Source organism: Pezoporus wallicus, unplaced genomic scaffold, assembly GCF_028554395.1.
Source record: "Pezoporus wallicus isolate ANWC-B61680 ecotype Strahan unplaced genomic scaffold, APGP_CSIRO_Pwel_v1 contig_227, whole genome shotgun sequence".
NCBI classification, from domain to species: domain Eukaryota; kingdom Metazoa; phylum Chordata; class Aves; order Psittaciformes; family Psittacidae; genus Pezoporus; species Pezoporus wallicus.
Window position 1 is genome coordinate 17,752,459 of NW_026635704.1, and position 23,256 is coordinate 17,775,714.

Consider the following 23,256-nt stretch of genomic DNA (forward strand, 5'->3'; position numbering starts at 1 on the left):
CAGACTATACAGTTACTACTGTACATTTACTAATGACCCACCCAGAATTAGATAGATGGAAATGATGATATTTGGAAAGCATGAAGTAGAGGCTGCATACCCTGAAGGTCACAGTGAAAAGAACTGTCAGCGTCCAACTGGACTTTAACAAGCTTTGCCAGAGGGACCCAGGACATGCATTTTTATTGACTGTTTGTTCAATTTAAATTGTTCTGATTTATAGCAAAGCACTGCTGAAGAGGCCAAGGAAAGTTTCAAATAATCTGGTCAAGATCAGATAGGAAAACAAAGTCTATGTCTTCCATCTACAAATTCTGTAGTTCAGGTGATTTAAAAACTTTGCCAGCCACTGCAACATACAAAAAAACTACCAAGAAATGGAATTCCTAAACAACTGATGAATGCAACAAGTGGCAGGGAAAAAAACAAACAAACAACAAAAAAATCACACAAATAAACAAAAAACCATTTTTATCATCACATAACAAGTCTACAAATACCTAAAGCAAGAAGATAGAATACTCAGGCTCTTCAGGCCTGATCTCTGCCATGCACAGTCAGGGAGTATACATATTTTTGACTATATACTCTCTCAGATGTACCCCCAAACACCAAAACACATCATGAATTAAGGAAATTGCTAAGTAATAGTTCATTCATAAGAAGGATACAAATACATTTACGATCTCCATCCACTAGACCTCTTACCTTCCTACAAAGGCCTAAGTTACAAAAGATTTGGAGAGGGAGATACATGGATAGATAATCCTCCAATCATTGTTGGCAGCAAAAGTGGTGGTGAATTTTTATGTATATTGGGAAAGGAAGAATTAATAATGAAACTAGCTCAATATCTGAATGAAACAAATGTGATTCAAGTACTACTTCAGGTAACAGTTACAGAGCACCTGAAACCTGACAGCAAATTTCTGCCTGCCTTTAAGGTTTTTTGTTAAGCTACCTACATAAAACCTTTGTGCTAAAACTACCACCAAATATCCAACTACCTCCTTAACGATAAATGTTGGACGCTTACAGAAAGCGTTATTTGACCTTAAACCACATTTTAACAACAAAAACTATGAAAGGAATAGGAGAGGTTTAGGTCATCTGTGACATCTTTGAGGGTTTGCTCAGGGTTGACTTTCTAGTCCTTGATTTCTGATAACTGGAACACACAGCACAGTACTCTAGTACTTATTCAAACACAACTTTGGGGAATTTGACCTGCTTAATGAAGAACTGTGGAGTTCACCTCAAGATAACTGAATGTATTATCAGTTTCGAGGCTGCACCATTACTATGCAGCCAAAATCACAAATTCTTAGGATTTAAATATTTTGAGACTGAGGAGCAGTGATTCAAGCCATTAGAGCCCCTTCCTGACCACAGCTCGCATTCCACTCAGGGCTTGAAGAAAGATCCAGTCTCCTTTTATGCTCAGTATTTTTTATTAGACAAACTGCAGAAAAATAGAAAATAACAATACATATTCAACCTTGCCAAACTAAAGCACCTTTCTACTCCAACCAAATGAATGGATACTCAATGTAGTTTAAAACTGCTTTAAATGCACTTCCTTTTCAGTAAAAATATTTAAATACACTGAAGAGTAAGAAGTTTGTTTTACATGATGCATAGATAAAAAAACTGTACTAGAAACTGAAATGTATTACTCAAGATGGACTTAACTTACATTCTCAAATATTCTTAAGTGGTCAAGTTCTCAAAAGTAAAATGATACTGTATTACAGAGGAGACCTCTAAACCCATTTCTCCTTCCCTCTCCCTCCAAAACCTATTTCATAGCTTATCATTTCTGAAAGTGTAATCTAGATTTGTTTGCCTTCTACAGCAATTGATGCTAGGAGAGTGTTCGAGTATTTCTTATAAGGAATAGTGATATCACATATTTGATTAACACTACAAGGCTGCAAAACCCGACATCTTTTCCTCATAGGCTAGTTTAACATTCAGCCAGTTTGGGACTATTCCCATCATCTAAATACCATTACATTTGCGTTCCCCATGTTATACTACACCCAATTTTTATACTTGTAGCATCATCAGCACAAGTTAATTCCACAGTACCCCTCAGCACATTTTTTCTAGTACAAAAATTATCATGACCAACACTTAATGAAATACAAATTCATTCTGAGGGAATGAGAGAGGTTTAAACAAGTGAAAGAACTGCTGGGCTCAGGAACGAGTGTATCCAAAAGAAAAGGATACACTCGTCCAGCTAAGACAAAAACCCTTTCAAATTACAACAGGGAAAACATTGCATTTTACAAGTAATTAGAAATTAAATGAGCTTGATATAAATATTTCACATATAGATTTTAAAGCAATTTCAACACATATTAAAACCAGCCTGAATAATTAGGATAATTAACATATTATGATTCCCGGTTAACTTTTTAAGTAATAAATAGTGTAACTTTGCTGTTTAGGAACAAAGCTGATTTCACTGTACTGGTATGCTTATAACTGTACTTAAACACCATTTAAAATAGCATGTAGCAACACCATCCTTTGACAGATGCAATAATATTTTTATTACTTTTTCTGAAACTGATTAAAATACAGCCATAAGCTATATATTTGTGCTGGGGTATAATTAGAAGTGGTAAGTCTAAACACAAACCCAGTATTCAAAAGAATTAAAGAAAACTGTCAAGTTACAGAGGAAAAAAATTCTACAGATTCCAATTAATTGGCATTTATTGTGATCAGCTATGTCCAAGCTCTTCTCTAAGCTATGTGGTTCACCATTTCCTAATGTCTTAGATGAAACAAGTTCTGGATGTATTGACCACAATAACTTCCAGCAAACAAAATAAGCTTGAACAATGTCCATATTTATCTTTTAAACACAGCATAAAATCCTGACAGGATTTGAAATTTGGTTTATTTTAGTTTAATACTCACTCTTCTTGAAGTACTTGTGAGGGTAAGAGAGCCAGTAGCTGGTAGCTAGCACCACAAATTCACACCTTTGCAGTGTATCATCTTATGAAAACCTAAGAACAGCTGTAGGCAATTTCTACTTTTACATATATTGTACCTATACTTCCATGTGGTAAATACAGTATTAAGGCTTGCATGTAGGCAGCTGTAGTAAATGAACAATTAGTACAAATGAAAATTCCACATGTGACAGTAAGAGTTTGAAGAAACTTAACATTTACAAACTTGTAAATGTTTTATTACTAACTATACAGGCTTGATTGAAATTTAATAGTGAGCTGCCAGAATCTCTTTCTGCCTTTCCTTCAAACAGGTCTCTTTAAAAAAAAACAAAACAAAACCAAAACAACAACAAAAAACAAACGACAACCAAGAAAAAAAGAAAATCCTATTGCAAAGACATAATGTCATCCCTAAACAGCCAGATGTTACCTTAAAAGGGGTGTGTGTATATCTGTAGTACGTATAAATGTAACGTCCATGAGAAATACAGGTACCATGATTTAGACAGTTCTATTAGAAGTGAGAAACACTTGGGATAGAAATCTGATTTGCATACACATGGTCTTTCTGCTGCTCAAACATTCAGTGTAATAAGATCTCATTAATTCAGAATCAGATGATTTGCAGGGCTTTTTAGAGAACCCATGCACTAGTAAATCTGATATCATGCAGTATACAAGCAGATACTCAATAAATGAACAGGGAAGATAAGTTTTCTGACATTCTTGTTCTTTCATTACTTGGCAATTCACAGTAAACATGAAGAAGACAAAATCAACCATCTACATCTTGTTTCATGAGAAATACTTCAGATTTGACAGTCTCCAAAGCATAATGTGACCCACAACCATAAAGAAAAGCTTTTAGGGTGAAAGTTAGTGATACACAGCATCAGGCTACCAGGTAAATTACCTGTATCATATGTAAATCTACATGCAATCTGCACAGTGAAATGATATCAAATGAAGTATTATATACATAATAGGGAAGAGATTATTGTTAGATTATTATTAGTTATCCTAACCTTGGTAAAAAAAACAACTTCGACAAATAATTCCCCTTATGCACTTTCTAATCTGATTTCTAGGGATATTCTCCATTAAGAGAGGAATTTAGCACATTAAGTGCAAAAGAAGATTATAGCGATTCAGTTCTCTATAACAGACACTTTCTGCATTTTTCCAAGTTCCTTTACATAGTTATTTCTTAATTGCATCTGATGGCAGTTCTAGGTTTTACTTTCCTGATTCCCATCTGACTTCTCAAAGCTGATTTGAGCTATTTTACTTCAGAGCTTTGAGTTATTGTTCTATATATTACAGCCACAGTTGTCTACATACATTTGTTTTATCTATCTCACTTTTTTGTTTTATACTAGTTCAGACCTGTTTGTTGGAGGGGTGTTGTGTTTTGGTCTTTTTTTAGTCTGTTTTTCATCTTTCCTTTAAATAAATAAAATTATGCACACTGGGCCACATTCTACTTTCTTTGTGCCCTCTTGTAAGTCTACTAAAGCCACCATAGTTGGACATGCATAAAATAGCCCATCGCTCTGGCCATGTATTTTAATGTATTTGACAAGGTATCTCTACACTCTGAACAGACAGTGAATTAGGAAAGGGACAGAAGTTATTACAAAGGTGGCTATAATAGAAACCGATTTATTCCTTCCACTCCAGAATAACTATATAAGCTTTCCCACTTTTTACTGTTAAGTATGTACTTATGTAGTCTTCTCAAAACCCTATGTGCAGCGGTTAATTTTAATGCCATGATCCTACAGTAACTGTTTACAAGAGATGCAGGGTCCACTTAAATATTAACAGTTTTAATATACCCTATGAGAAGGCCCCATACTGTATAACTATGATCACATAACTGTTTTCAAAAAGTTATATCTTGTAAAAAATTTAACCCCCCCATCTAATTCTATTCATTTCTGCTAATTCATCCTTCGAAGATGAGACAGGAACAGGTGAACACTGATACTGAAGTAGACAAAAAACACTTTAACAAACCAATCTAAATAAAAGTAAAACTGAAATTGCAGTAACAGTTACCAGTTCTGTTCAATATTAGGCTTTTATAACTTGCTTACAATTAGAACTTTTCACATTTGATGTCTGGTGGACAACAGGTCATTTAAAATGCATTAGTAACTGCAATCTACTGAGTTTCACATAAAGGGTCCCTATATTCCTTGAAAAATTAAAAATAAAATACAGGCAGCTGTGTAAGTGATTATATTGACAGTTGATTTTTCACATTCAAATTACAAGTTCATACAATTTAAAAAATTAATATAAATTTACTTTAAATCTATATGTGATTTTTTTATTAGCAGGAAAAAACCACAACCCTCTACTAAGAAGATCTTCAGATAAATGAAAAAAAAATCCCTTACACTTCAGAAATGTAAACATTTTACTTTTGATCAATATAAAAAGTTACTTTGTTCTAATATATGAATTATTTTTAAATAGTTTTTTAAGGCTACCTAAATGTTTGGTAATTGGCGAAAGATGCTTAACAGTTCAGTGGATAGACACTGCACTTTTCTTTCAAAAGCAATGTAAGCTAAATCCTCACTGGTAGCAGGTATTTGGAGAGTATCTCCTTGAAAACAAGTGCTCTCTCACTTTGGTGGTGGTGGCTACTAGCTCCTTTTAAATCTACATTGATTTGAGAATGGTCTAATTGCTCTAACATATTTCACATTTTCCAGAGTATCTCCCTTTTGTAAACAGATAAACTTGTTCAATAACCCTCCCAAAAGGTACTTTCTGACAAAAACTGGTTTTAAATATGTGAGAGATTCCAGATACAAAAGTTAAACTTATGCTTTAGACTCTGAAGTAAAACATCTCTTTTAACAAAATAACCATGAACAGTTACAAACAGTGGTTTATTTAGAACATGAGCAGTGCCCACTTTAACCCTTAATTTTAAAACACTTGCACTACACTGAAAGGAGGAGACTTAAGGGCACCATTTTGACTGACTAGCTGCGGAGATGGACAACCATTAGAAATGCCTGCACTTTGTATCCAGTGCCTTTTGGAATGACACAAACTTTTAAAAAGCTTCTTAATTTAATCTCAAAGTTCTATACTGGGAAACTCATTTTTCAGGATAATTACTAAATGAAAAGTACACACCAAGAGACACACTTGAACTAAGCATTCAAGAAAAGATGAATGCATGTCAGTTTAGATTTCTGTGTTTGCTGTACTGTTACAGAATACCATAGTTATTAACTTTAAAGCATTATTGAATAGGATTGGTAAGTATCTAAAAGGGATTTTAATACATTTATAACTCCCCAGTTTACCTACAAAAAGTAGGGTAACTTTGGCAGCAACAGCTTATTTGCTTCCCCAGATGTTTAGATTTTAAAAAAATCTTGAAAAAATAATACTGAACAATGTATAGAATCAAAGCAACATATAATACAGATAATTATCTTAACTCTTATAAGAAACTTTGAAAGTTACTTTTGATTTTATTAAACACCACATCATCCCTGCAAGAATAATTCAGTTTTCTACAAAAAAGAGAGTAAGTTTGTAAAAAACAATCCTAAACAACATTTACCTTCTGCCATCATTATCCCCATCTGGATTATACCTTAAAATTAAACCCAGCTCAGGAGAGTATCAAATTGTGTGAGAACACCCTTTCCTCTCTTTCCCCCCTATGTCCTGAATTTTATACTATGGTTGGATACCCTGAATTTACTTTGTAATGCATAACTGTAAGTCAAGAAAGATACTCCACAATGTGTGCTTCTGCCTTTTTTCAGGATTACAATATTAATGATTTAGAAGCTCTTAATTAAGTAAAAATGTAGTAGCACATTAAACACTTCATACTGATGATCACAGACACAGTATTTGAGGAGTTCTTAAATACTGCTCTCAGTACCATTAAGTAGTTTATGAATAAAGTTAGTTCTGCACATCTACTAGTACTTATCTACCCTGCTACATCAAAAACACCGACACATGGTGTGCTGCTATTAATTTATCAAATTTCTATGCATTTCAGCATAATGTTACTTCAGTCAATAAAAAGAACACTGTATGAAATATTTGGAAAGGAACTTTGAAGTATGAATTCTTTAAAACTATAAAAGAGATCTCTAAATCATAAAAAACAGCTTTGAAAAAAATGTTCAATTTCATTCCTTTATACAAACTGATTAATCTGTCTTCCTTAATGAGACTTTTTTCTAGCCTAAGAGTAGCTAGTGTGATTTAATTTTCACAACTGTGAGTCACTGGAAAACTTTGAAATTTCTTCCAAAATCTCTAACCACAAGACTATGCCAGTCAACAACTACTACATAACAGCTTCTTCGGTCACACTTGCAGAAAATGTACAGACAATTTGCAAACACATGCTATTTAATACAGAGAGCTATCACAATTGATACTCAACTTTCACAAGTTCAAAAAAAAAAACTATTTGCTGAAACTGCCTCCCTACAAGTTCAGTACTCCATCTTCCCTCTTGAGAACCACATACCTGTATTCAATTTTTAATCTAGAATTGAATACAAAGACTACAAAAACAAGGCAAATGTAAAAGAAACACTGTAATTCCGCATAAAGATACCAGATTGCCATGTTAAGAGGTGATGCAAGTTTCTTAAATAGAACATTTCAATAAAAATTAAAATACATAGGGAAAAGCAAAGCATTTCACATCATTACAGTCAAACATTTATAAGTTAAAAATTAAGCAAAAAAACTGTATCAGCCAGAACCCATGCTAAAATCATGCATGCACACACACATGCACACATATACATGAAACTAGACCACACTTAGGATGATTTTTCTTTTTTAAAACAAAGCCAGAGGCAACTCTTCCAAGTGATGTTATAATTACACAGCTAAGGTGTACTTGTAAAAAGCCCCTACTCTGGCCAATTAAAACCTACAGTTATTTTCACAATTTTCCAAACCTTTTGGGACTGTTCAGAAAGTTTAAGCATAGAACAAGCTCCACAATACTTTTCAACAAACTCAGGTGTCCCCAACAAAACTTAACTTATTCAAAGTAAAAATAACGTACTTCACAACTTCTGCAAAATGCCTGTGAAGCTGCCCTGTGCACACAGGTTTCCTCCCTGGGAGTTCATAGCCAGCAGAACAGCACTAGGTTTTAATATTAAACAACCTGAGACCATTTCATTTCTGCAACACCCATTCCAAAAAAAACGCTCTCCAAAACGCAGCATTTTAATTGACACACCAAGAGAACTCCCCTGAAGACCTGCGACACACAAAAGAATTGCTTTCATCCAAACGAGTCTGCACGTTTTCCCCTATTATCTTGCCTTAATTTATCAAACCAGGGCCGATTTGACGCCTTTCCATTACAAAAATAGACAACGAACCATCCCTCTGCTAGAGGCATCATCTCTGCAGAGGTGATGATAACCCTAGGAAAAGAGAACCTGTCTCTTTAAAATGCCCTGCTATGTCCCTGATCCCACGTGGAACCAACATCAGCAGCACTTTCGCATTAACTTCAATGTGAGGCGAGATGAGGCATCATTATTTTGCATAATTAAAACGAGGAGACTGCAGAACACATTCTTTGTAGGAGACAAACAGGTGAACTAAACGTGCCAGGGAAATCAGCAACCACCCGCAGAAGAGGTGCCCTGTGCCTGAGCCCTCTCTGCTTTCCCTATGGAGCATTACCTCAACCCCACACTACTCTGAAGAATTCAGTTTAAAGAGAGGAGGGAGCCACCAGGAAAACTGGAAATTCAAAGGCAACGAAAATGCACTTTATAAACCGGAAAGGTTTACTCTTTGCCTCACACATCCTAATTAGATCAGGAAAGTGACACTACAAAGGCATTACATTCCGGCCCGGGGAGGGACGCAAAAAAAAAAAAAAAAAAAAAAAAAAAAAAAAAAAAAAAGGGGGGGGGGGAGGTGGTGATAAAAGAAAGAAAGAAACAAACAAACAAAAAGAAAATAGAGGAAAAGAAAGGGGCCCCCATCTCCCCAAGACCCCCAAACATACAAAAAAGCATCTTAAAAGGAAGTTATAAAACAGTACATATAGCATTTATCTTATCTAGAATCACTCCACATTACCCCCAAGTTATGCACTTTCTGCACTATCATCTCCCCCTACCTCTCTCTCCTGAAAGGGATTTTCACGTTTTCTCATTGTCGGTGGCGAGTTATAAGAGGCTTTTGCCTTTCCAAAGAATTCATCAACAAAAAAAAAAATAATAAATATTAACTCTTTGCTCCCTGAAACCTTAAAACGGTCTCGGGAAGACACGGGTTTTATTCTGTTACCTTGACGAAGAAAAGGGGGAGCAGCCCCGATTTTTAGGTATTTTTTGGCATTTTTTTTCTGATTTTTATTTTGTTATATGCCTCAGTTCTCCCTCCATTTTGGTTGTTTATGATACTGACAACAAGCTGTCCCTGCTCTCTCTCTCTCTCTCTCTCTCTCCGGATCTCTCCTGCTTTCAGTTAGCAAACCCCCCTCCCCAATGCAACACGACTCAGCACTTACTTGGATCCACACTTTTCTCTAAACACACATCGATGGGGAAGGGAAAAGCTTCTGGGCCACTCGGAGGGGGAGAGCAGGCAAATTCGTTTCTTTATTACGAAAAAAAAAACTTTTGTCCAAAAAACGACGGGAAAGGGGAACCGAGTGCCCCAAAGTCACTCCGGATCCCCCCAAAGACGCAGCCGCCAGGTCCGGGGGACACCCCACGGGTAGCCGGGTCCACGGGGAAAATTTCTGTGCGAAATTCGGCCGGTTTGATGCGGGGGGCGAATTTATATTAATTTTTTCCCTCATTTTTCGGCACCGCGGTCTCTAATGTCTTCCGCTCCCTCTCGCCGCTCTAGCCGCTGTCATTGCATTCACAGCACAGGCTCCGGAGAGGCGAGGAGGGGAGGGGGCGGCCGCGCAGCTCCTGCTACTGCCCCACTGCCGCAGCCGCGGCCCCAGCCCCGGCCCGCCGCGGGGGTCGGCGGCGGCGGGCACCCCGCGCCCTCCGGCCGTCCCCCGGGCAGACCGCTGCCTCGCCCGCTCGCTCGCGAACCAACATAGCGCCGCGGGGAGGGAGGGAGGGGAGGAGTGGAGGAAACTCCTGAGAGAGGGCTTTTTTTTTTTTTTTTTTCTGAAAATCATCTCTTTTTCCCTCCGAGGGAGGGGAAGGGGGGGCACCGCTCGCCTCAGCTCTCCACCCCAGCTCTTCCCCTCCGGGGAAGTCCGACGCGGGGCGGTGGGGGGCTGCGGGAGATGGGGGGGGGGGGAGAGAGAGAGAGAGAGAGGGATGGAAGGGAGGGATGGTTAACACAAACTTTTCCTCACTGCTCCTCTCTCCTCTCCCCCCTCCTTCTCCTCCTCCCCTTTCATAATTTAAATAACCCTGATATTTCCCTGCTAAACCCCGGCGTCTGCCCCCCAAACCCGCAGCAGACTCACCGCGGGAGCCTCAGCATCCCCTCTGCGCCCCGTTTCCACCCTTTACAGTGTTCTCCGATTTTTCTGTAATTTTTTTCCCATATTTCGGGCTGGACGGCTGGGCCGGGGGGAGCAGCGAGGCCGGGAGCGGGGTAGGCTGCGCCCGTACTTAAGCGGGCTGCCCGAGCCGCTGACGTCTTTCGAATTGGAGACGAGCTGCCCCCCTCCCGTCCCGGGCTCCCGCGGACACGGCCGGGGACCGAGGTGAGTGCCGCCACAGCCGACTCGCGCTGCCTGCCCGTCCGCCTTCCTGTCATGCCTGCGGCTGGGCGCCGCTTTACCTTCCCTGTCAGGAGAAGGGGGAGGCTCGCTCGCCTTCTCGCCTGGGCCCGGCGGCGGGGCCCGGGCACCGCTTGCTGGCGGCAGGTGGTGCTGAGAGGAGGCTGCGCTCGCGCCTCTGCCGTTGGGGCACCGGTGGCCGTGGGGCAACGGTCGATCCCCGCGGAAAACGGGCAGAGGGGCTCGGGGCCGGGCTGGGGTGTTGAGGGGTCGGACCACCGGACTCCTCCAGACACTCCCCCGTTGGCGAGGCAGGGGCTGGGTGGTGGGCGCCGGCTGTGGCCGGTCCCGGTGGCGGCGTACGCGCACCTGACTTGCTTCCCAGCCCTCGTCTGGAGGCTGATCTGCGGGCTCAGCGGTGCCTAGCTTCCGGAGCCACCGGCTGCCCACTCCCGCTCCCCGCTCTAGCAGTGATAAAAACGGTAAGGTTTTTATACGGCCTTTGCTCCGGGGTTTAAGGTTTAACGAGTTGGGCTGTATTGCAGCGTAATTAGTAATTTTGTATGTATATATACGTTTAGAAAAACTCAAACACTTTTCAATGGGAGGGAGCCTACAGAAAAATATCCTGATGGTTTATGAACTGAAAAAGCCCTAGGGCTAAAGAGTGCTAGCAACAAATTCATTTCTCTGTGGTACAGTTTACAACTGTTAATGTGTTAAAGCATAATTAAGAACTGTGGCATAGACAAGCCTTTGGTTGTGGTTGAGTTCAGACCTGCAGTCTGCAAGCAGGAAGGGAAGCCCGTGCATGGGTACGGACTGGAGGGGAAGGCTTGCTTCCTGCCCAACTGCTCATTCAATCACACTGCAGCGTTTCAGCGTGACCTGCCTGCCCTTCTAGCTGGTAATGTTTCAAACCCTGAGGTACTTCTGGGCGGAGGAGGGAGGAACAGGCACTGGAGTGGTCAGACTTTGGTAAACTAAGTATGTGTAAGCTTTTGCCTACTTCAAACTAAGCAGCTTCATGAGAACCTGAACTGCCTGTTCACTAAGTAGCTATTTAATCTATTGTGTGCATTGTGCCTTAAACTGGGCATGGTTGCAGACTGGTAGTGTAATCAAGTTGAAAATGTTAATTGCAGCTTGTATAATGAGCACTGATGATGGTACATCTTATGACTCACAAATAGCCTTTCAGAGAGTAAGACTGAAGTCAGTACCGCACACCTTGAGGCACGTCTGCTTAGGTGGTACTTGCACCTCTAAAGCTTGCCAGACACAAACCAGTCTCTACAAAGATTGTGTCTGTCCTGCTGACTTAGATAAGCCACTGTGATATGCTGCCTTTGTTTTCTACTAATGCTCCTTTCCCTTTAAGTCTTCCTGATGCAGTTCTTTAAAAGGCCCATTTGTAGAAAATGAGCATGTAGAATTAAAAAAAAAAGTAAATCCAATACTTCAAGCACCAGGAAAGTATACTTGTAAAAGGTGCAAAATCTAAGGGTTAGTCACCTGGAATACCTTACTCTTACTGAAAGAAGAACCTTCATCTTGAGACCAAGCCATTAGGCCTTAGCTGACATAACTTTGCTATTTTGGAAGAGTATGACCGCACACACTTAACAGAAACCTGTCTGCAAGTAAGGACCTGCCCTCCTGATAGGGCATGATATACAGTAAGTTAAAACTCCAGTATGTAGGCAGCCTTGCATCTGTTTTTGTAAGTTGCTTATAAGCAGGGACATCCCTAATGGCAAAATATGATAACAGTTTGAATGAAGAACCAGGCATGTAGCTCACAGGTATTAGCAGTTAATAATACTAAGCTCAAAGGTAAACAGCTGTAAGAATCCTGATTGATACTAGCCTGTAGACTATAGTGGTAGCCCTAACCCAAGTGCACAACAGGATAAGAAAACCACAAGTTATGTAACTTGCCGAATTGTATGAATGTATCCTTTAGGTAAAATTGTATCAAGATGAAAAGTAGATTTAAAAGAACCCCTAAGATTTACTGTTCTTTGGGCAGGTGTATGGAGGTTTGAACCCCCATGTGCTCCTGGTGCCAATAAAGGCTTGTGCTTTACTTTACAGTGTGTACTGTGGAGTGATTTCTTTGAATCAAGTTGGCAATCCAGGCAGGAGACTGTCCATTCGGCTGTGAGACCTTCTGGGGCCAGGGACCCTCAGGGTGCCCCTGGAGAATTCTCCAGAGAGACTTTCTCGTTTCCATTGGATCATCACAGGAACGGACAAGACCCTGAGACAGGTACACAACTTCAAAGCACTACATTACTTTGAAGGAAACACTTAGTTTGTGGCTTAGGGCTACCCATAAGTCATATGCTGGGTATTGCAGCACTGACCTGCTAGCGGTACATAGGTGCTTGGGGTTAGAGTCCCCATTGTCGTTTGTGTGGATTGCAGGTTAAAGTCCTGCCTGGATTCCAGGCTATAGTCCTGATTTGGCATGTATGTAGATAGAGGCTGGAATTTGTGCAGTCCTAGCTACTGTTATCAGCTTCCTAATTTATTATGTACGGATATGTTTTATGCCTTTGAATTTGGTACCTTGTATCTGTTGAATAATGTCTGTCTCATAGTAAATGCTACTCTGTCTAGTCTGTCTTTAAGACGTGACTAAATGTATGTTGAAGAATCCATAGAGGATGTTGCTGTAGAATTGGTAGGATTATCACTTTGCGTTTAGTGTTCACCCATTTTTGTGTTATCTGTAATCAGTGTGCATTTTTGGGGAAATTTAATATGAGGGAAGGGCAACCTGGTTATGAAATCCAATTAGAAATAGTTCAGCATTTGCTGGAACAAGAACTATCTATTCAATTATAACTGCATGGTATGGAATGAGTGAATGTATGTGAAAGACATACAGTTAGGTATAGTGTGAGTGTGGAGTTCAATCTGTGGTTCTGTTCTCCCATAAGGGAAATGGAGATGAACAAAGCGAAAGTAACATGGAGTGAGTGCACAAGTAACACAATCATCATTGGAATGTGATATTATCACAAAGCAAGTGCAAATGGGAAACCAGGAAAGTCAGCATTTTATACTAAAAATCCCCTGGGATGTATCTTAACACACAGGAAGGAAATCGGGCATCCCCTAGGAGGAAGCAAGAGCAAAAAGACCTTGATAAAATATTGTAACCAGTGGTGGCCATTGCATAAATTGGAAGGGGGAGAAAAATGGCCAGAAAATAGATCCTTAACTGTGGTATGATGTTATAGTTAATGCTTTTCTTATGAAGGTGGCATGAAGTCATGTACGCAGATACATTTTTCACACTGAGACCATCCGGAGTGGCAGAAAGACTGTGGGATAAACATTGCACCCGATAAACATTGCACCAAATTCTGTTTGTATTAACACTAGAAAAAAAGAAATAAAAAGCAAGAAGTTGAAGTGGTGCTGCTAATCATGCATCCTATAGAAGGACAGAGGTGCTTGAAATACAAGGAGGAGGGGCCTCAGGAAATGCTAGAAGGTTTTCTTAGTCCCAGGGAAACTGCAGAAGTATTAACTCCTCCCCCTTCCCCAGAGCATGGGAGGGGAAGGCAACAAAACTCCCTGTCACCATCCTTTTCACAGCTAAGCAGAGAACTCGGGCCAAGTTGTGAGCTTGATTGGCTCTGCCCGTATTGAAAGATAAAGGTGTGATGCAAACCTCTCTTAGGGAAGCTGAGGGACTCATGAGGCTAAAGGTTAATTTCTCTATGGGAGACTTAAGAAGTTGTAAAGCAATAGCAAGAAGTTACAGAGAAGATCCCACAGGCATGGCAAAGAAATTTACAATCTTCAATAAAGCCCTAGACCTGGATTGGGCTGATACTGATTTAAGGTTAGACGCCCTGCAACTGAGACAAAAACGAAAGGAAGAAGTCAGGTTGAACAATCACCTATGCAACCATTGCAGTCTTGGGAAATAAATTATCAAGGAGATAGAAAAACCTTGAGATGCATCGGAAGAGTCCTTTTCAGGTCATAACACGAGGGCTCCTAGTAATAGGGTAAGGGCTAATCAGTGTGGTTTTTGTAAACACGAAAGGCAGTGTCCCAAATTGGGAAGGGAGGAGGGGGACCTCCCATACCTTGCTGAATTAGAATAGGGGGAATTGGAGGATCAAACTCCAGACAATCCCCTGGTTGTAATGAAGCTGGGGAAAGAAGACGCAAATGTAGAAATTGTAGTACACACCAGAGCTACGTTTTCCATGTTAAATCAACAGTTAGCTTTGATTGATAGCGAATCTTTAAACGTGATTGGGGCGAAAGGCCAGCAACAGAAGGTACCATACATGCAACATCTCTGATACAAAATGGGTAAAATGGTAGGAATGCACATATTTTTATATATGCCGAACACCCCAAAATCCTTATTAGGAAAGGATCTGTTTAAAAAACGTTGGAAGCAGAGATCAAGTTTAAAAATGATGAAATACAAATGAAAACTAAAGATGATCAGTTAATGGAAGTATTAAGTTTAGCTCTAATCCAGCCACAGGTAACAAAGCAGATCCCCTTGGATGTCTTAGATCAAGTCTGTCCAGGAGTGTGGGCTGACAGAACACCAATTAAGGCAAAGCATGCCAAACTGATCCAGGTAAGACTGAAGTCTGGGACCCGACTGGTAAGAATCAAACAAAACCCCCTCAAACTAGAAGATAGGAAAGGAATTAAACCTGTGATTTATTTTTTTTTTCTCTTCAAATTTGGCCTTTTAGTAGAATGTGAATCCAAACACAACATCCTCATTTTGCCAATCTGGAAACTAGATGGGAAAAGCTATCCATTACTACAAGACCTGAGAGCTGTTAATAAAATAGTAGAAGACCTTCATCCCATAGTGACCAACCCTTATACTTTGTTAACAAAGAGAATCTTGTTTGGTTTACTGTTTTAGACTTAAAAGATGCTTTCTTCTGCCTGCCCTTGGATCCAGAAAGCCAAAGGTTATTTGCTTTTGAATGGGAAAATCTTGAGTCAGGTTGGAAATCCCAACTCACCTGGACCGTGTTACCCCAGGGCTTCAAAAATAGCCCAACATTATCTGGAAACCAACTGTCAAATTACCTTGAGGACTGGATGGCACCCACTGGGGAAGGAGTTTTGCTCCAATATGTAGATGAGCTGTTGATAGCCACCAAAATCTTAAACAGCTGTAGGGAATGGGATAGTAAGCCTGTTAAATTTCCTCGAACTTAAAGGATATAAGATACTCAGAAAGAGGCACAAATAACGAATCAAGAAGTCACCTACCTGGTCTATGAGGTCTCAGGGGACAGCGGAAATTAGAACAAGAATGCAAAGAAACAAATTACCAAACTCCTCAGCCCAGGACATCTAAGGAACTTTGGATGTTTCTCAGGATGACAGGTTGGTGTCAACTCTGGATCTATAATTATAGTAAAACCCCTATACCAGTTGCTGCAAACAGAAATGAGGGAATTACAGTGGGCTGGGGAAACAAAACAAGCACTTAATGAATTGAAGGAATTCATGAGGGCCCCAGCCCTCAGACTCCCAGATGTCACCAAACCATTTTGGTTATTTTCACATGAGAGACAAGGCATAGCTGTAGGGCCTAGCTCAAAATATAGAACCCTATAAAAGAGCTGTAGCTTACTTCTCAAAGCAACTAGATGAAGTAAGCAAAGGATGGCCTGGACTCTCATGGGCAGCGGCAGCTGTTCTGAAACATCCAGGAAGCTTGAAAATTCACTATGGGAGAAAAAGATGACTGTCCTGATACCACATACGTATCTGCAGTACTGGGTCAGAAAGGGCGGCACTGGCTGTCTCCCTCTCGGTTCCTTAAGTACCAAGCAACATTGGTAGAACAAGATGATGTAGACATAGTCACTACTAATACTGTCAACCCAGCCTCTTTTCTCAGGAGTGCCACAGCAATCGGGGAGCCAGTAACTCATGACTACCTAGAAACCATTGAAGCTTTTTACTCAAGCTAGCCTGATTTAAAAGAGCAACACTTGCTGGAAATAGAAACCTGGTTCACTGATGGAAGCAGCTTTATTAAAAATGGAGTTTGGAAAGCAGGATATGCTGTAACCACTACTCAGAGAGCTATTGAAGCCTGAGCCCTCCCAGCAGAAACATCGGTGCAAAAAGCCAAAATGATTGCTCTAAAAAGAGCACTAGAATTAGCCAACAGAAGAGACATTAATATTTGGACAGACTCAAAATATGTGTCTGGAGTAGTGCATGCCCATGGGGCTGTGTGGAAAGAGCATGGGCTTTTGATTTCTCACAGAAAACAAATCGAGTACTCTGTGGAAATATTGAGGCTTCTTGAAGCTATAAAGTTACAGAAGTGAGTGGCAGTGATGCACTGCAGAGGACACCAAGGGGTGACATGGATCAGGATAAAGGGAACCGACTGGTGGATCTAGAGGCAAAGAGCGGCAGAAGTAGTAAACCTACTGGTCATAATACTAACTGTAAAGATAGGAAGTGTTACTTCTGAAATTTCTTAATCAAAAAAAGATTTAAAACTAGCTTAGGATTTAAAGGCACAACTTACAAATAAAATTTATGTTCTTCCTGAAGGACAAATAGTAGTGCCAGAACAAATATTATGGAAAATAGTTCAAGAACATAAGACACACTGGGGAGCAGCTGCCCTATATAATAGTTTAAAGAGACAAGTAGTGGGATGTAACCTGTACACCACAGTAACACAAATAACAAAACAATGCAAACTCTGCCTCTGTAATAATCTCCAGACTACTAATAAACCCAGTTTAGGGACAATTGGGAAGGGCAGTGTCCCTGGAAAACAATGGCATATTGATTTCTCTGAACTACCCAGAAAAGGGGGGTACAGGTACCTTTTAGTACTAACAGGTACCTTCTCTGGCTGGCCAGAAGCCTTTTCAACCTGGAGCTACAAGGCTCGAGAATTGACCAAGGTGCTCCTTAATGAAATAACCCCCAGATTTGGAGTACCAGCGACCATATTTTCAGATAGAGGTACTTGGTTTTGTGCACAAGTTGTACAGCAGATCAGTCAGATAGTACAAATTGATTGGCAGTTACAATTAGTTAGCTAATTTAAACTGCAGTCAAGCATTACCTCTAGCCTTGTTGCGGATAACGGTTAGACTGGCATTAAAAGAGAAACTAAGCCCTTTTGAAATGCTTTATGTATGACTGTATACTGTACAATATCAAGGGGAAGACTTATATCAGGCTGATATCTCAACCATAAAATTGGAATATATTATTAACCAAAGCCTTGTAGGATGGGGAGCCTGGATTCAGTCTAGAATACCCTGTACTAGACACAGAATGGACTTGATGGGATGGTTCAGATCAGGAATGGGAGTCTTAAACTCTGTTGATCAAGAAGTCTTAGTAAATAAATTAAGTACAGTTACCTCGGAGCTAGGAAATCTGGAAATTTCACTCAGATCATCTCACCTGACCATTGCCCAAACACAGCAGTTGGCAAGTGATCTTACAACAGTGTTAGCAGAACACACTGCCCGGGACCTATATCACATTATTAATTTTATAGGGAATTTGCAAGGAAATCTGTCTCTAGCTTTAGACTGGATTCAGTCACAACTCTGGTTACAATCTGTTGCAGTGGCTATTATTAGGGAAGGAGAAACAGGACTTTTGTGACAAGAAGTATGAACAATTATTGTTAGAAATAGTACTGATTTTGAGAAAACATCAAGCATGGTGGGAAATAGTAAATTTCACATATAACCCATTTCAGAGGGAAATTACTGCTTTTGTGTTGACAACTGAACATGACAAAGTATTAGACATGTTTCCTGTGTTTGTCTCTAGAGACCATACACCAAGCCATTGTAGTCAGACCGATGGGACACAGTGTATGGGCAAAATTTAAGACCCAGAATTGACAAACTATAAGCATAGAGGCTTGTACTCAGAGAGAACAGTTAGGGTTCATCTGTGAAAATGCTATAACTGAAAATGAAGATATCTCTCTCTGTACTGAAGACATCACTTACATTTTCAAAATTATCCCTGTCATTCATTCAAGCTCCCAAGTATATTCCATTGAAAAGGGATGTTCTTGCATAAGAACTGCGTGTGAGAATATAACAATTGATAGCTGTATTGAAGAAACAAGTGCTACCAACTTTTCTGTATGAAATTTCACCAAAATCATTGGATGTGATTTTAATTACACCATCCCTGTAGCAACTAATCAACTAATACAGATAACTGTGTTATACCACGATACATCTCTCCTACAAATTGGAATGAAATAGAAATTTCATTCTTTTCAAAGAAGATGTTGCATCACCCAGACCTCGAGAAGATGATACATAAGGTCAGTGAAACTTCCCAGTGAGCAGTGTGGACTGTTAAGCACAATGTAGAAGAAATTAAAGAAATCATCACCAACATCAAGACAACTGGAGAACACCACTGGTGCAAAATTTTCTTGGGAGGGACAAAATGGCAATCTCCTATGGCAATTCAACTTCTGAATTTTCTGGTCCACCCCGTTCTTATGCTAATACTGACTATAGCCTTATTAACTATTGTTAATTTGTAGATATGGTGGAATGTTCGCACGGTAGCTCAGCAAGTGTACATACTATGGACTGCACAAAAGAATTTGCACAATTTTGAAGAAGAGGGAGGATTGAGACCAAGCCATTAGGCCTTATTTGACATAACAGCTATTTAAGAAGAGTATGACCACACATGTTCAACACAAGCCCGTCTGCAAGTAAGGACCTGTTCTCTTGGTCTAGAATGATACACAGTGAATTAGAACTCTGGTACGTAGGCAGCCTTGCGTCTGTTTTTGTAAGTTGCTTATAAGCAGGGACATCCCTAATGGCAAAATACAGTAACAATTTGAATGAAGAACCAAGCACGTAGGTCACAGTTATTAGCAGTTAATCACTCATACTGTGTTCAAACGTAAACAGCTGTAAGAATCCTGATTAATACTAGCACAATAGGATGAGAAAACCACAAGTTATGTAACTTAACCGAATTGTATGAATGTATCCTTTAGGTAAAATTACATCAAGATGAAAAGTAGGTATAAAAGAACTCCTAAGATGTACTCTTCTTTGGACCTATGTATGGAGGTTTGAACCCCCATGTGCTCCTGGTGCCAATAAAGGCTTGTGCTTTACAGTGTGTATTGTGGAGTGATTTCTTTAAATCAATCTAAAACTTTGTTTTCTGTCTGTGAGCTAGTAAGAGCAGTATTTGCCTTTTTTTGTTGTTGTTTTTTGTTTGGTTTTTTTTTTGTTTGTTTTGGTCTTTTTTGTTTGCTAGTATCAAGCAAAACTGGCTTTTTACTACAGTTTTGCAGTTACCAGTCTCTTATGTGAACAGAAACAGGTTTAAGTTAGAATTAGCAGCAGTGTTTTTAGGAAAGCCCCAATAAGATCAAGCAAGGATGTTCTTCAGCAGTTTCCTTGATCAGCTGTACTTTAATTTGCTGCAAAGACAGTCATCTGGTCAACGTTATTTTTTGTTAGATTTCGTGTTTGTTTAGAACAAATACCTGCATGGCCATATGTGTGCCTGAGGCAATGCATGGGAAGTTGTAAAGGGAATGAGGGTCTGCTGTTCATATTGATGTCATCATCTTGGATCAGTTTGGGTTCTTGGCACTGAACTCTGTTTCAAGCTTACAGTTCCTAGAGTCAGTATTAAACTACTGAACTGGTGAAAAACATGATTCAAGCTGTCATATGCAGTGTAAGTGGGTCTGGTCCCTCCTTGCAGTGAAACCATTTCTTCTTCTGTTAAGTAAGATCTGACACAGCAGCACAGGAGGTGGTTGGGCACTTGTTACGCCTGGGAGAGCTCAGTGGAGATACAGATGTGATCTAGCAAAGGAGTAGCCACAAATCTTGACAAGTTTACTTGTACGTTGCTCCCACACACTATTTAAGTGTCTCCAGTGTGTTGGCTGTGAGCATGTTCTGTGGAGTTACTTCTACTAGACAAGGTCACTCCCTCAATGATACGAGAGGCTGGTGTAAGAGTCACTGCCATGGCTCTGTTTTCTGCAGGAGTTTGTTAGGGAATAAGCACTCTTGATGACAGGCTAAACTTGCTTGAGTTGTCTTGCTGCTAGTGCTTTTGAAGTAGTATTTTGCAAAAGAAGTGTGGTGGGGGTGGTTTGTTATCTTTTTTTAAGACAGCCAAACTGTATGTTATTGGAGGGCCTTTATTACATGCTGAAGCCCAGACTTAATCCTGATTTACTATTGAAAGTGGATACTTAACCTGTTACTTTTCTGTTTCTAGCCAAGGTACAAGTGTCTGTCCAGAATGTCCAGGCATGCGCAACTTAGAGACCATGATGTAAATCCATGTATAGTGGTAAGATGATCAAATTGGGATTTCTGTTTGTATGTTTTAAAGTTAAATAATACAATTTCTAGAGGATTTTTTTTTTATGAGTAGCACTCTCACATTGGCTTTTTGCATTAAAAGTTTCTTAAAGAGTCTGAAGTTGGGAAAATCATGCATTATAGTAAGTGTGAAATAACAAGTAATTCCTCATAAATAGGAATAATACAGCTGATAACAGTCTTTTCAATTTTCTGTCCTTAAAACCAGAGCCTGAAATCCTGGTTAGACAAGCTTGGTTGATTTTTAGAAATGTTTTGTGTGTTATTCCAAGCATCTTTGTAAACAACTATTCTATGGACTCTATCCTTACTATTTAAAGAGCACTAATGTCTGTTATCTTCAAATGAAGTCATTGCTTGGACTTACTGATTATTCTTTGTGGTAGATGTTCCTCTGCTCTCTTTGATAGTATTTCATCTGAGAAGCTGCCTCCTGTCTCTGTTCTGGGACTTGTTAGAATTGTTAGACTTTGAGTACATTAACTTCCGTCAGCCCTGAACTATGTTTTCCCTAATAAAGGAAACAGATGCCTCTAATAAATGCATGGATGACAACAACTATAATAAGGATAAGTGTACTGCTTATTTCTTGAAGTACAGAAACTGCAGAAAATTCTGGGTAAGCACAGTAGATTTTCTGAATTTTACTCTTTGCCTTGCTTTAAGTACATTACTTCTGACACACTGCTTTCTGAACTCTGCAGACTAAGTGCTGACTGCTGCTGTTTTTATGGTAACTTGCAGTTACCTAGGTAGTCTCAGTACGTATTGCTGAAAGAGTTAAGCAGGTGCACATCAAAGTACTTGGTTCTCTTAAATTTACCCTCTTGCATTATGAGTGTTTTTGCAGTACCTGATAATGTTTCCCTCTGAATTTGCGTCAGATGTTTCTAGTAATAAGTTTTGTTTTAAATGGATGTAATGGAAAAAAAACTGAAGTAAGTTCCCATTTTTCCATTGTTTTGGGTTATGTTTACTTGAACCTAAGATAAAGCTTAGGAAGAGTTCATTCTTATTTGATGGTGTCCTTATTTCCTTCTCTCTTGTGGAAGAGAAGCATCATGAGGAACTATGTGCAGTTAAACTGTTCTCTGTTTTCGCATGCCATAGTAGTAAAGAGTTGTCTAGCTTAGCCTTGCACAAACTATAAAAAGAGTATTTACAGATGTTAGTTGACATAGTGAAGTTACAGTATTCTCATTACACTATTTTCTGAAGCAGCAAGGTAAACTATCTGATTTCTTCAATTAAGTACTAGCACATTTAGTTATCAGCTAATCAGACTTAGAGTATCAGGCTCTTGATATATAAAGAGTACTTCTATTAAAGGATCTTATTCAGAGCTCCAAGGCAGAGATTTCTGAGAAATCGGTGTTCTCATGGTCATTTTCTATTTTCAGCATGCCGTTATGATGCAAAGGAGAAGAAATGGAGTGAAACCAGAGATGCCTTCAGCAGAAGAGAGAAAGAAAATGTTGGAATCAATGGGGAAGCCCTACTGACTAGAAACTTGGGTTGCTTGACTTGTTTTCACCATACATATGAAGATTTACCGGCAGCAAGTTTATCTTTCATGAACTGGAGTTTACAGTTGCCATATCTTGGATTAAAATAAGCTCCTAAATTTGGAAATGTGTGAGCTTTCTAGGATAAAACTTCTTGGTTTTATTCATACTCCCTGTCTTGGGAACTTGGCCTCTCACTGGAAGACACAGTATTGACACAAATTATGTCTAGGTACTTTGGAAGTAGAAACTAACTTGCTCTGAAATGCTAAATATAAAATTAACGGGACTCACAGAAAATCTGTTTGAAAGGAGAGAACTGGTGAGTGTTGCTGTGTAGTTCTAACAATGGAGCAGGTTAAGAGACTGGTATGTGCAACGTGTTGCTGGTATCCAGCTATTCTGCCTAGTAATGTGTATTTACTGTGTGTGATCTTACCGCTGTTTTCACAAGTTGTATTCTGTGTTCCCAGTTTAATAAGACCATTCATGAACTAAAATCCCAAATCCAACAAGCTTGTCATTAAGTCTGCCACTGCAGTCATCAGTGAGAGCAGAAGCTTGCAATAAATCAGGTTTGCTTGTTGCAAGGTTAGAGAGATTGATGAAAATAGAACTGAACTCCTTGG

The 23,256-nt window shown here is 39.7% G+C and overlaps 2 protein-coding genes across 7 annotated transcripts in view; one reads left to right on the forward strand and one right to left on the reverse strand.

The window, feature by feature from the left end:
• The window catches only part of PLAG1 (PLAG1 zinc finger), a 51,176-nt gene extending 40,623 nt beyond the window's left edge, over positions 1–10,553 (reverse strand). For 2 of the 5 annotated variants that reach the window (XM_057397831.1, XM_057397824.1), the window contains exon 1: positions 10,456–10,545. The gene's annotated coding sequence lies outside the window, so the exon portion shown is untranslated. Of the gene's footprint in view, positions 1–9,528; positions 10,007–10,455 lie in introns of those variants that run through there. The other 3 variants (XM_057397822.1, XM_057397825.1, XM_057397823.1) reach the window with 3 other exon arrangements.
• A 4-nt stretch (positions 10,554–10,557) lies between these two features.
• Positions 10,558–23,248, forward strand: CHCHD7 (coiled-coil-helix-coiled-coil-helix domain containing 7). 2 transcript variants are annotated; one of them, XM_057397833.1, is made up of 6 exons: positions 10,558–10,698; positions 12,811–12,985; positions 15,638–16,110; positions 21,016–21,090; positions 21,643–21,741; positions 22,523–23,248. In XM_057397833.1, exons 4-6 carry the CDS (start codon positions 21,040–21,042, stop codon positions 22,622–22,624), a joined length of 252 nt encoding a protein of 83 aa, XP_057253816.1. In that variant the 5' UTR covers positions 10,558–10,698; positions 12,811–12,985; positions 15,638–16,110; positions 21,016–21,039; the 3' UTR covers positions 22,625–23,248. The 2 variants fall into 2 exon arrangements, with proteins under 2 accessions (XP_057253816.1, XP_057253817.1); XM_057397834.1 differs by lacking the exon at positions 15,638–16,110.
• Positions 23,249–23,256: the final 8 nt, after the last annotated feature.